Source organism: Opisthorchis viverrini (assembly GCF_000715545.1).
Source record: "Opisthorchis viverrini unplaced genomic scaffold opera_v5_328, whole genome shotgun sequence".
Classification (NCBI taxonomy): domain Eukaryota; kingdom Metazoa; phylum Platyhelminthes; class Trematoda; order Opisthorchiida; family Opisthorchiidae; genus Opisthorchis; species Opisthorchis viverrini.
Genome location: NW_008751981.1, coordinates 13,301 through 28,105, shown reverse-complemented (window position 1 = coordinate 28,105; position 14,805 = coordinate 13,301). Strand labels below are relative to the sequence as shown.

General features: G+C 46.0%; 2 protein-coding genes across 2 annotated transcripts in view; one reads left to right on the top strand and one right to left on the bottom strand.

The window, feature by feature from the left end:
- T265_09985 (hypothetical protein) overlaps positions 1–6,419 on the top strand; it is a gene marked incomplete at both ends in the record, with an annotated part of 11,468 nt that extends 5,049 nt beyond the window's left edge. The window contains 2 exons of the mRNA XM_009176222.1: positions 948–1,208; positions 6,107–6,419. Coding sequence (XP_009174486.1) covers positions 948–1,208; position 6,107 — 262 coding nt within the window. The remainder of the gene's footprint in view (positions 1–947; positions 1,209–6,106) is intronic.
- Positions 6,420–12,331: 5,912 nt separating this feature from the next.
- Positions 12,332–14,805, bottom strand: part of T265_09983 (hypothetical protein) — a gene marked incomplete at both ends in the record, with an annotated part of 12,113 nt that continues 9,639 nt past the window's right edge. The window contains one exon of the mRNA XM_009176220.1: positions 12,332–12,758. Within this exon, the coding sequence (XP_009174484.1) occupies positions 12,516–12,758 (243 nt within the window). The remainder of the gene's footprint in view (positions 12,759–14,805) is intronic.

The window sequence follows — 14,805 nt, the reverse complement described above, 5'->3', positions numbered from 1 at the left end:
AGTGGCGTAAACAGAGAGGTGGCCAACCCTTGACTTGGCAGAGGAGTATGAAGGAGATCACGAAACGCTTGGGTGCTGTCGGTGCTACTCGCCTTCCAGGATGGGGACGGCGTGATCCTCACTGTGCCTGGTTGGAGACACTACAAGATATGGCTGCCAACCGATGTCAATGGCGTTCTTGTTGTCAGTTTCTATCCAGATTTCCTGAATGGGTGTCTGGAGGTGTAGGCATCTCGGAATGACTGTTGTAAGTTAGCACTAAGTCCCTTCCCCGTCCACCTTAACTCTTTTCTCTATAATAGGGCAGTGAAGCATCGGTGTTGAACACTGATGTCATGCTGTCGATGATGATGATGTCTGGCCAAGCATTGCGGACTATAATGTGCTCTCAAGTATTGTTTTCTGCCGAATTCATAAGTTAGTACATGCGAAGCAAGCTATTGATAAATGGTGAATTGGCAAAAGAAAAATCGTTCAGCAGCAGCACCCTCTCGACGCCTAACTGCCATGCCACCAAAAAGTGGCACGAGGGCTGGGACATTGCCAGGTGGCCCAATCCTAGACAGGAGAAGTTGAGAAGCAGAGGTCGGGTTCGAACCACGGACCTTCCGACTAGTAAATTGGTGCTCCAACCACTGAGCCATCTCGCTGTGACTTGGCAACAGAGAAGGAAAGAGATTGTAAAAAGCATGCGTGTGTTAACGATGTGATAGGGATCTGAGGACAAGAAACCTCAAGCTATCTGTGTACCTTGCTAGCGTTTGTACTGCTAATCCATCTACACCAAGTCTAGCCAAATGCTTCATTATGCGGGCGCCTCAATCTGTTCATCCCTGTTGCGCCATCTCCTAAAAACATTGATGGTACTTTGCAAGTACCATACGAATGTTGCCAAATGTGACGTCCTCACTTGCTTTCCTCCCGTTTTCCTTCTTCGTTTTGTTTAGACGCATCGCGGAATTTCCCACGGCCAGCGAACGATCCTCCTCAGGTCTGATCGAGTGGAACAGCGTGGCGGATGCGGTTGCCGCGCTTGCATTTACAAATCACTATTCCATACCCTACCCGAAAGGACGCTTTCCGTTCATAATGAAGCTATCGTTCTCGAACGCACCCGTCCAAGACCGATCCTATCCGGGTTCACGAAAATCCAATAACTACGATATGAAAAAACCAATAAGTTCTTCCAGCGAATCAAGTTATCGTTAGTCAGTCGACAGTCACCTTCGATTTTATTCGGTACGTTGCAATCGTCTAGGCATTGTCTTGAGACACACAGTCGATGGTTGGGGTTTAAATTCATTTTGAACGGCCTGTCAGGATGTACATCCTGGACGTCAACCGAACGCGGATTATGCCACCGGTCTTTTAGTTCTGCTTAGGTTGGCTCGGACCGACTCCAGTCGCGTTCACGATAGCGGACCTTCGTCGCCAGCTGCTCTCTGAACTTTAAGCCCAAACAGTGAATAAAACAGTTGACACACATTGATGGGTAACGTCATGCAATTGACAAATTTCACGCAACAGATGTTGCCGAGGGATTCCAGGACCGTTGAGTTGTTGAACACCGCTGACAGTTAACTTTCTGGGCTCAACTTCACCTAGAACTCTGTCTAATCAACACTCTGATTTATCCTGTCTTACAAATACTTCGTGCTGATCAATCAAACACAATAACAACTAATATATATATATATATATGTCTGTTTTGATCCCCATGATTGAACTTGGTTTTCTAATCATTTGGCTATTTGGTTCAGGCGTCGTTTCTCATGTCGCCATGGAGACGCGCTGACCCACAGATATTGGTTAGATAAACACGATTATCATAGACATTTTCAGGCTTATTGTGGAATCCTGGTGGACAGCTTGAGTGTGCACACAGCTAATTCAACCACCTCACTAGTTACATTCATTCACGTCAATCTATCCCCTGGTGTCCTTCTGTGGGTGTACGTGATCACTGTTTGCCATAGACCCACCACATGCATTACGAGTATTCCCGCTGTATTGACCTCACCTTTTGTATATCGACAGCCCACTCGACCAATATCTACTCATGTCCTTTACAACACAGCCCCGGAACATCACCTGTTTTGTTCTGTAGACTGTTTGTCATAAACAGATGCAATTGAGTTGCAATGTCTAGCTGACCTCACCTCAACACCACAACCTTCTCTCATTTAGAAACAGAGCATTTACACATCCAATCTGCCATTTTCCATTTCCCACTGCGTTCCAGCAGATAGCGAGAACACCAACAACAACAAAAAACACCTACACGTCACTCTCCTCAAAAACCAACAACGACATCAATCACTACAAACGCACGCGTTCTAGTCGCCTTCAATCGTCACAAGATGCAATCACGCAACAATAGACAATCAACCAGTCAACCACATTTCCCCGATGTCCATCTGTTCGCGCCTTGTTTATTGTTGTTTCCCGTCCAACTACCCGTTATTAGTTGCCCGAAATTTATTGCGAACCCACATGCATTTCATATTCCGTTGCAATTGCTTTACACACCCACACACACGTTTTTAGTACAACTATCCCAGCTATTACCGCTATTCTTCCATTTGGCACACACATACACCCCCCTTTATAAGCTTCATACATTCTTGCCCTAATCATGCGTTCAGAAGTCGATGTTCATTCGCTACGCTAAATATATGTCATTGATCGCAAACACGACTGAACGGGGGGAGGTGTGAACGCGGCCGGTCCTCATCGCTGATATGCGATCGGGTGTCTTCGAACTCTTGTGTATAGCTCAGCTTTCGGCTTTCCGGTGGCCCTTTTCATTCGGCTGTCGAGCTGTTTATTGTCGCACCACGAAGTCACATGACCCCGTTGTTTCTAGGCTTCAATGTGTTACTAGACCACTAGAGAGTTGTCTTTCCAAAGGATGGGACTGTCACCTCAGTAGTTGTTGTACTCTGATCAGGAGTCGGGACATGGGGGTGGGACATACACTCCTTCCTTCCATGGTTTGGAATTTCCACAAACGCCATTCAGTTGTTGAACATTAGACCTTCCGGGGCACAGTAAAGCAGTCTGCCAAGAACCGAATTATTAATGTGCAAATGAGTAGTTCTCGAACTGTGTCCATTCTGGGTTCGAGTAGAACATAAAGTTGATGGAAACACGGGAACAGTGTTGTCCACCTGTTGAGCCCAAAGATTGACGAAACCCGTGACGTTCGTGAGCTATGGGGGATTTGAGCAACTCCATAATTAGTATGTTCCGTCTGGACATACAATCCTGCTTTCAGGATCTGCTGAGCTTATGGCTGAAGGTGGTGATTGATCTCGTCAAGTTTTCCCATGACATCTAATTTTTTCGCCATGTGGAATCAACCAGTAGTCAGAGGGTACAATCCGAGAAGTTTGGTGCAGTGGGCATTTTGTCTTTCCCAAACGCACAGCTCGGGTGGCCTTCCTGTGCGAGCTCATTGGATGAAAAGTCGGTCAATTGTAACCTGAGTGACGGTGCTATACACTGCTTAAGCGCCAGTTAATCACCCTGGGGAAGCGAAATCAGTCGGAGAGCAAAGTTCAGAAACAGGGCTAATAAATCTCCCATTGGGTGACAAGTTGCATCGCACGAGGTTGCCACTGTTGTCGCTCCGAGAAGTCGGAAACGGAACTTCGGAGAGCATCCGCACCAACCCCGTACGCACATACCCGCATCGAACTGTTTCTCAGAATGTCGGTGTAGCTCAAGTTAGAATGTGGACTACATATAGGTAGTTTCGGCGAGTGTTCGTGTCACGCTCGACCTGTGTGACCTGGAATTTGATCTCACCAATTGCCAAGGTCGGCGAGCGAATCAACGTCTGTCTGATCAGCCACTAATGACGGTGTCCGGGCTACGGGTACACTTCCAAAGAGCATGTGACTACGGAAAGTACTCTGTTCGTGTGTTTGATGGGCAGATTAGCTTTTGTGTCTCGCTGAACGGTAGTGCGACTCTGTATCGGTCCTTGGCTTCCTGCTCCGCCCACTATGGTATACCAAAAGGAACGGTAGCTCTACACAGCCCTTTATGGAGACAAAGGGAAATTATTACAACTGTATTTATAGGGTAGTCACTGGGTGTTCCACAAGGTCGTGCAAGAATCTCCGTGAGGGGAAGAGAAGCGTCGAGTCAAAGATGCTTGACTCGGATTGGCTGGCATTCTGGCCAATCAGGGCATTCCTTCATTTGGTTCGTGTCCTGCACGTGACATCCGTCCAAATGGTGTGATTTTCGGTTATTAGGGGTGGCTGGCCTCCGGACACTAGCTAGGCCGTACTGCAGGCATGCAAATCGGTCAAAACAGGCTATTCAGCGATGGAGTCGGACTGTGCGAGACGCCTATAATTGACACTCATTGTCATCGGGTAACAGATTTTGTGACCAAATGCACCTGTGGTAGGGAAGATTTTAAATATCGCTGGGTGGAGACAGGGTAACAGAATGAGAAGAATAAGTGATTGTGGGTGGAATTCCCTGTCTAGAAACGGAAGTGAGGATATCGTGAGTAACCAGTATGTCGGAGATGAGTGAACTCAACATTACCAGGTGTGACAAGAAGTGGCGGATTCAGTAGGGTTATTGTCCGGACCAGGATGTTGCCAGATCAAGGCTGTAATGTGGCCAAACGGGCGCCTGAACTTCGTCGTGTTGGCAATACCCGTGTTTGTCGTATGGATGAGATAGAGACATCCTTGTGTGTGCATTTGAAGTGACAAATTTAATAGGGCTTGTTTGGTTGGTCGTCGATGCCTACACCGATTGAACGGTGCACCACGCGACCCTAATTTGGGCGGAGAGTGCAGACAGACGGTAACTACACATCAGTATAAAGTCCCAGCCTTTTTATTGGCGTTGCCTTTTTACATTATTTTTTTGGCTCGCTGGCTAACGAAATTTCGCATTGAAAGCTTGCTTTGACTTATGTTGCCCTCCTAGTCTAATGCACTGGTTTCACCCGATTCATTCTTCGGATTATTCTATCCTGACTGATTTGTCAGATAATCTTGGGAGCAAATTGATTTCGCTTAGTGTATTTCGCCTCTGTTCGTCGGGGTTCACTCAAGTTAGGAAACATGAGCTCCATAGTGAGATAGAAGTCACTCATTAAGGCTTATCCTGATGTCAGGAATATTTAATCGGTGACTGACAGGTCGAGTTCCGCCAAATCCAGTACATTTTTACCCTCGATTTCGCTATCAGTTCCCATTGGAGAACGGTCGGAATCTGGCAGGTTAAATGAGTGTTCCGTATGAAATTCGTTAACCTTGTCTCAGTTTAACCCATGAAAGAGTCCAAAGTGAGCTGAATTGACCTGTCCCAGCCGTAACCGACCCGCACACTCTGTTTTCCAACCATAAACATCGTAGCTCGGAAAGATGGCCTCAAAGTAGGTCCTGTAAGCTGTCGAACTAAAAGACGACCCTCGAGTATTCAAAATTATCTCTGCACGTCAATTATTGTTGTCGGTAGAAGGATGGCGGTGTGCTACATATATTCATGCCGGTTGAAGTAAGTTGTAGAGGGGACTAGATTCTAAACACCCAGCGTCCACAATCTTGATTCGTTTAGTGTCTTATTAACGGAAAGCAGCAGATACCAGCCAGTTTATGTATTCCTCCATTCGATGAACTGTTAGACATCAGGTGAATAAAGAACAGATCCAGGAAACTGAAGAGATGGAGGAGACGAGAACCTCCGAGAATGTGCGTAAACTACTCCAGTTGATATACATAGGTCCAAAGACGCATTCGATCAACGAAACAACCACTGATAACAACAGCTCGGTTATCTTTAAAAAAGAGCGCCTAAATCGCTGAGTTTTACACTTACAAAACAGTTCAACTCACCATCTTCAGTTGCTCGGCCGGACCCCCGATTAACAACACAGCCCTGCACAGTGAACTCGGAAATTAGATTGACCCCCCACCGCAGCCAGACTCTTTGGATCGCTTACTTTACGTCATCCTAAGTTGGTCCGTGAAGACTGAAACAGAGAACAACAAGCAATCTTTCGGCCGGGAGGGGGTAGTGTGGACCACATCTTCACACTCCGTCAAGCGCTAGAGCCACGATATGCTTACAGGCGCCCCTCAGTCTTGGTGTTCCTTGGCACCAACCGATTCTGTCGACCGATCACTACTCAACATTTCGTCATTACCAAACCCTTTGTATTCACATGCTCGTGGAGAATTGCAGACGACATTGCTTTCATTTTTTCCGGAGAGCAGAGAGCGTTAGAAGAAGAGTCGACCAACGTCATCCAGTCGTTACACATGGACTTCTCATCCACAAGGTGGAAAGTCATGCTTCGGGACGTAGAATCTTTGAGCATGCTTCAGACTAAAGCTTATGCGGCACCATACGTATCTTGGAAGTTGCGTTACCTCTGCTGGTAGTGGGACGCACAAAGTGAATGCAGGAATCCTAAAGGCCAGAATTGCGTTTACCCATCTGTGCCACTTGTGATGTCAAATATGCATCTCACTGGGTGTTAAAAGGCGTATCAGACAGACTACAGTACGGGTTGTATTACTGTACGACTGAGATACTTGGCCACTCTGATCACGGGTGCCTTCAAACTACAGCTAGAATTGACCGGAATCATCGAATTCGCAATGAGTTGATTAGAAGACTCGTTTTCGGTGAAACAGTGGGTACTCTCCTCAAAGAATGCATCCGGCATTGCGCAAGCTAAGGTGGCCGGGCCCGGTCATCTGCTACCGAGACGAACGCTGTTTTCCATGCCTAATTCGGCGTATAGAATTCCGCATGCCAGAAGGAAATGAAGGATGCTGTCGGTGCCGTTCGTCTTCCGGGGTGGGGTCCACGTGACCCCCTCCCTATGGTTGGCTGGAGGCACTGAACGGTGTGACGACTGACTGATGCCATTGGCTGTCATTTCATATTCAGACTGTCTGATTGTGTTACAGGCGTAGAAGGCGCCTTAAAATGGGACCATTTAGGGAGTGTGTTTGAAAAATGACGTGATAAAAACAGCGGATTAGCCGACAATTTTGTTCAAAGGGAGTCGATGAATACGGTTGAGCGACTTGTGCGTGAAATTTTAACAAATCACAGAATCGACTGATAGTACGACCGGTGGGTGCTGCGTGTATTGCACAGTTATTCCTATTTGATACTTGATCTGTATCGAGAGTTTTGGCGTCTGTGATTTGGAGTATACGAGGAGAACTTGTTAATGCTATACTAGAACCCGAAAACCAGTTGTATGAACGAGAAAACGGAGAGCACTAACAATGTCTGCTTGTTCAGTAAAATTATTACAACAGGTATATATGCAAACAAGGGACCTATCGTTTTGCAGGTACAGTTTGATAAATCCTGTTGTAAGTCCGGATGCAGGTTTCGTGTCTTCTTCGCTGTTGTAACAGCCACACGTAGTCCTGGAGATCCGTGAGTGAAGCGCCGTAAAGTCCTGAGTGGCCCTGCTCCGAGCTGGGCGACGTGAGAAGCTCTGTTGAGTTGTGTTGCTGTGCTGTTATCCTATATGTAGGAACGTTTGCGTGTATGCGAGTGTCAGCACATGATTTGTTGCTACCTTATCGGACGGTATACAGTCGATGTCAGATGAGTCACTCTTGTGTGTCGTGATTTGTACGTGTAAGGAAATAAAGCGAGTCTTGGGATCGAGGGCCTGACTGTGAGCTGTGTAGTCAACTGAGTCACGATTCTGTGACGTGAATTGTGAGTGTATAAAAAAGACAGATCTCGTGATCTAGCGAGTATCGGTGACCTGTACAGTCATGCGTGTGTTGTGTGTGGCGAAAGGGTAGCTACAAACGAGGATCGGAGTTTTCCTTCACTAGTTGCTGCAGTGGCCCATGAGCGTCAAACTTGGAAGCTACTCCGTCCAGCGACCCAGATCCCGCAATGGTGTTGAGTAACATTCGACGTTCTCTCACGTAGTGGGCTGTCCGCATGCCTATTCACGTCTATCATGAAACAGATATATTGATACAGACTTGCGTCCACAGGGCATATAGTCAATCGAGTGAAGAATTCAGTCTGTACCCAGCAGCCAATCACGATCCGGCATCTGCCGAGTGCCGTTTGCCAATGATGCATCTAGAAGGCGTCAGAATTTCCACAATACTGTCTCTTCAAACATTTTAAATAAGATAACCCGTGTGTTTTGCACGTTTAACACATTCGGTGGTGGTTCCTTTTCTGAAACGCTTGCTTCCGAATTTCAGACCAAGAACTGAGATGAGGCACTACCGTCATTACAAGTTTATTCTCAAAAGACAAGGTAACCGTGAAATGACATGACGTCTACACCCATGTCAAGGCAGTGTGTTCGATCACCTAACAGAATATGATTCCGTACAATCAGCATTTTAGAACCCAGGACCTAACACCAGACAAGTATTCCACTCGTTCGCATGCCACCGTTGTGAAGATTCTCTCCCGACTGGTTGCAATCAACAACGTAACTTGAGCCATCAGTGTAGGAAAACTGGTCACCTAGTGTGTATCTGTACCCCATCGAACGGGTGTACCTCACAGGTTCAGAATGCTGAATCAGCAAAACCGGATCAGCATTGTTCGCCATAATTATGGAGAACTAAAAGAACTAGTGCATGTTGAGAAAAACGTTGGTACAGGCACCACCGAACTCAGTACAGTAACCGTTGGAAAATCGTTCAGTTCGATGGAACACCAACAAAACCTACGTAAATACATTGGTGATTCAATACGAGTCGTAGGGAAATGTGGTATATGCTGTGCCGTTCGGCAATGCGTGTTCTCCAAACCTGTGTGATTGGACAGAACTTCGTGGGATTCCTACCTACACTGAAGCCGGTAGCAGGCGATGCAAGGTTTCATGGAATGTTGCCCAAATACGTCCGTGTGTTCGGTGACGAACCCGTAAAGCCGAAAGACATTCAACTGAACCTTATCTTGAGAGCCAATGCTCAGCCAGCGTATGGCTGACTCTGTTTCAAGGTGTATTGATTTCGGATCGAGAATCCTACAAGCGGTAGACAACCTATGGCAGATAGACGGGTGGAGTTAGCTGTTGTTCATTGCATTCCAATGTTTTCAATAAAATTTTTGGGAAAAGATATGTGGGGGAGAAAACAGTCGACTCTGCCGCTGAAATTCTTTACAGAGTGGAATACTGCGATCAGATATACTGAAACTGATGTTCACAGTGAAACGATCTATTGCCTCCAGGGAACCTTAGATAGTTCACTATCCCCAGTCCTCACCACATGATCGTTGCGTTTTCCGCGGGTGCCAAATGACAGTACCGACAAAAGTACACAAGCGGTTTTTGGCGGACAGGCATAACTATTAGGAGAACCAGCTCCGAATGTAACGGGACTACGTAACTGCCAATGGAATAACCGTTTTTCGTTGAGAGACAAATTTCATTGGTTGTGCTTCACTCGCCCTTTGCAGATGAGTTGTATTCTTCGCATTAATTTGACCCGTTTGTACGCGACAGTGATCAATAGATCAGCCGGTTCGCAAGTTCGTCGACTTTTCTGGTTTGGCCAAGCTCATCAGGCGATCCAGCGGCTATCCAGACCGGGATTCACGGTAATAAGAAGGCATTAAGGGACGGTGATCCAGAACAATAACGGGCACACCGTTTTAAATCGATCGAATTTTACCGCTCAGAGGGTGTCGTTGGAGGCACAAGGTAGTCAGAGACTGAAATTTAATATTTAACGTTCTTAGTGATGATCAGCGATTGCTCCAATTTGAGTTCAACTAGAACATAAGATTGATGGAAATTCGGGGGCTGCGCCTGTCTGATGAGCGAGCCTCAAGATTGGTGAAACCGAACGTGGGCTGTCGAAGAGTTTTCAGCAAACGTGTGAGTAGTTTTCCTTATGAAAATAAACTGCGACATCTGCAATATCGTACAAACTGAAACACGAGCTGATCACCGTGCAGCACCAATCATCCTTCAATCACAGAAACCACACCACGTGAGGCTGTGCTTACTTGCTCCTCCAGTGGCAGCTTATCTAGGATCTTGGATTTCATTGGTGCATAGATACCGTCAAAACGACTGTGGATGCTACTGAAGGTGTCATCAGTGACGTTTGTTTGACCAAAATTGAAATTAACTGCTATAATTACGTGTATCTTTGTTCGTGTAAGGACTGGAATATGCCCATGTCCTGCTAATTTCGTTGAGTTTTACACCAAAGAAATGGGGGATTGAATAAAACCCATCATCTGAAAATGTGGTTTGCTGTGCTTCCATAATGTTAGACGACGGACACCAATCGTTTTCCGATTAGGTGATTATTCGTTGAAAGACTTTGGATAGTCAGTTATAACCCCACCGAACGTGACACACATTCGAGTGCCTATGGGAGCTTGTTGCATTTTTTCGAAAGATGCCCGTCAGAGCGTGAGATACTGCGTGCCTCTGATGCGATCGGTCACTCTTAATGTAAGCGAGCCAACAAAGTATACTACCTCCTCGGCGGTGGCTTCTCGTGAGATCAAATAGGACATGCGTTGTGCGCGCTGGCACAAACCAGGATCCCCATACATTCACTACCACCTGTAGCGGTCGTTCACTAGATCACGTGTCACAAACACCCAAACAAACCACGTGACGATTCCGGTCCCACTCGCAAACGTAGCCGACAGCATGTACGCCACAACTTCCCATCCATTTTTGTTTATGCAACTACCACTTGCATCACGCGCCAGGCTTACGAGCTTTAACCAAATTATATCAAGTTGTATTCATGTTTGTGCAATTATCAAACAAGAATGGACACCCCTCTCTTCACATTGTACACAAATCGGCATACAGCTCGGTCCAACACACACTCGCGCGCGCATATGAAACGAAGTCAATCGAGCCCCACAAGGCTCCATGGGTAATCACGGAACACGTGCTACACTGCAGAGAAGAGATGTCCTGCCCGCGTCCGGAACTCCACTCAGGAACTCTCAACAGTTGTCCTCAATTTTTGGGTTATTCTACTTTTCGAATTGTATATCTGTCTATATTTATCAAGGTGTACCTGTTGTTTTGGCAAAGCGGACATTTGTTAATGCTTGTCACCTGATAATCAACCTAATTACGTTAGCCAGATGACTAATACACCCAACCACACTTCAGTTCCGTACGGAATGAGTAAAGCACACTTCAGACGAACCGGTGCCGGAATGGTTAGTACTACAGACTGTTAGGACGAACTTAGTATCCATATGAAGGGTGCTGCCACGCTTGTGGTGTGAACCGCTTGGCGTATGCCATTGAGGAAATTGTTGTGCAAGCTAGCAACTATACTACTCTCATCCAAATCAGTAGCGAGGCTTAGAAACGACTACGTTGTCGGTGCGCCTAAAAACATGTGCGCATCAGTCACTGACTCCGTTTGCTTTCGCGTTAGAAGACGTTTAGCCGAGCACCGACGAACTCGAGGCTACAGCCAATGCTGGTCGGATTGGCATTGGATCCGTGATAGAACAACATGCAAAATTCTCGCATCCTCTGAGATTTGGTTCACCGTTGCAACAGGCGTTTAAACGTTCCGAACAGATCTGTTGCATATCATTAGGTGGTGTTTGCGCAGTATAAGTACTTGAAAAATATCATAAAATTAGATTCATTTGAGTTTCTAGTTAACATCAGAATTCGCAAATGAGTATACTGGATCAGTTACGCACATTGTAGTACTCGAGTGAAACATTTAGTTGATGGGGACCCGCGAACTGCGCCTGCCCAGCCAGCTCCAGAGTAGATACTTTGGTTCTGGAGACTTTTCGGCGACCTCATTAACGTCGTTGCATGGAAACCGTCCACATGGAAACTTCAAGAAGCTTTCCACGACTTTCATCCTCTTTGTCGCCAATCCCTGACGTTTTCGCGGATCCAACGTTGCTCAGGATAAGAGGAGTTAAGTGGCACCACGGCTGATCTAAACAAGTGCCCAGTACAACATTCAGTCCATGCTAGTGTGAGTTATCGCGAGTCAACGACGCATTCACCGCGAATAGCTTACTAGTAGATAATGGCATCCGGAATCCTGGTATCCTGGCGCTGCCGTATAATATCATATCATCATTTGATCCGTCAGTTGAAAATGGACGAATAGTAACGAACGCTTCATTACTACCTCTCAGAACATGTTACATCTCCACAAATTGTTTCGCTATCCCAAAACTTAATTGTGTCGGTAGAACTTTTCTTTGCTTCTGCAGTTTTTTTTAGAATGAATCGAATAAGTTTTTTCTTCACTTACAGTTACTCCTCTATATGTGATTCTCCCTGGACTGAACACCGACTTTAGGGGTTGTCCTGTGAGGGAGAGTGAAGTACCGAAAACAGAGTCACAATGCCAGACAGTGCAATCTACTACCTACTGTTTAAAGGTGCAAAATAACAAAGCTGAAGCGTGACATTCTGGTGTGTTCGCGTTAAAGTCAGTTAGGAAAACATGTGATACACAATCGCCTTGTGCTTTCGAGTCGCTCCACGCGTCGTGCAATTACCATTGGCTCACAGCATCGAGTGAGGAAAGCATTTGCCAATTTTTCCGCTCAGCAGTCAATCCGTGTTCGAGACATTGCGTAAACAGGTTAGCAGTGGCTTTAAGGTCCATTACCAGCTTTGTCCGGTCGACCGTTATCCGGCATATCAAATTAATGAGAATTGGACTGTGGTGTACAATCGTGTGCTCTGTTTTGTCAATAGCATTCCATAGGGGACATCGCCTCGTGCCAAGGTGCATCTAATGGGAAGGTGGTGAACAAAGAACACATTTATGGTCTTGTAGACGAAGACAAAATTGTGCAAACCGCGCAGAATCACATACAAAACTGCAAAGGTCCGGCAGATAACCAAGAAATTCTAAATTCACGAGGGCCCATCTGCTTCTTAGTTGGTCAAAAGATTGCTTCCCTAACACCAGATAAATGAGCACCTACAAAAAGGTAAAAACAACCTCCGTTTGGTTAATTCACAAGGGTTCGTTAAAATCACATGCAACGCTTCTGAAAAAAAAACAGTTGAAATAAAATTATATCATTAACCGGAAACTGCCTGCTGGATAGTCGAGCAACAAATTATGACCACGGATCTGGGTTGTTGCCCAAAAGTAGTTTTCCTCATTGACCGGAGCGAAAAAGTTTCGTCAGTCTTCAGTAGCATGAACTTCCAAAATAGTGTTAGGCCGGTACTCTTTTTCAGACATAAACGTTGAGTTCCAGAATGTTATGCACCAGTTCGTCTCCGAGCACAGGCGCCCAATATTCGCAAAGGACCACGTCACCCTGTAGCACTGCTTTTTGCCAAGAAAGCGTTCACAGAGTGATTGACCTAAAATGGCTTGAGTGTACTGGAACAATTCAATGACACAGCTGCGGAACTTCCCATGCTAAGGTAGCCGATGATCTACTTGCAAGCATCAACAGCAGACATATTGCACTGAGAGAAAACGGTTCGTACTTTTCCCATGATTGTAAGTTCACTCACTTGTGATATATTCTGCCAAGATGACACCCAGAAGTTGTTGTTCTTCAAAGCACAATGAGGTACTTTGAAGCGGCTGTTTTCTATTAAGGTTTACAAATTCTACTATGCATAATATAATAATAATTAATAATAATAATAATAATCGTTCAGCTGTAACGCTCCTTCAGTGCCCAGCTGCTGTGCCGCTCGAAGAGGGCACGAGGTCAGGTTGCCCGACCCTATGCAGGAGCAGTCGGGATGCAGCGATCGCGTTCGAACCATGTACCCTCTTGTCAATATACTGGTGCTCTGACCACTGAGACGTCTCAGTTATATTTCACGACAACAAATCATTCCCATCGCATTGGAGGCGCTCGCTCTGCCACAGAGAGGGTTGACATTTCGAGTGATAAAACTAGATGGACATCCCATGTTGACTGGACCGATTGATTCGGTTTTCGTGAGGCATGGGAAGCGGAGATAAAAGGAGTAACCTCGATCACACAGTACGGCTTTCTTTCCTTACAAGGAGAACATTATCCAGAAATTTTACAGTGGGGGGAACTAATGTCGACGAGATTCCCAGCATAACCGCTGGCGTCGAAAGCATTGGTTGGTCTTCGTCTAGTGATCGTGGCTGGAACGACTATCTCTTGAAACAGAATTAATGTGTTTCTGTGATATCTTGAATTTACTCGATCCAGACTATCTCTTCACATTGCACACAATAAATAGGCATACAGCTCGGTCCAATACACACTCGCGCGCGCATATGAAACGAAGTCAATCGAGCCCCACAAGACTCCATGGGTAATCACGGACACACATGTAGCAGCTGCACTGCAGAGAAGAGATGTCCTGCCCGCGTCCGGAACTCCACTCAGGAACTCTCAACAGTTGTCCTCAAAAGATAAGTCACTTTTTGGCTTATTCCACTTTTCGCATTGTATCTATTTTTATCAAGCGCACCTAACTATTGTATTCATCACATTCAAGTAAGACAGACATTTGTTAGTGCTTGTTACCTTCTGATAATCAACTTAATTACGTCACAACTAGAGCACTAACACTGTCACATCTCTATCCGTTGGTCAGTCTGGCAGGAGGGAATCTGTGGATGCTGCAGAAACATTCTCCAGTACAGCTCAATGGTTTACCCAGGTAGGCAAACTCTTTCACCACGATACGAGCCAGTCTCTGCGATGACGCGCTCTACTGAGCGTCCTGTAGAACCGATTTAGGGGGGTCGGAATTTATCTTTGCATATTAGTCTGGTTAAAACACGATGAACGAACGTTTAATCAATCTCGAGGATAGGAGAAATG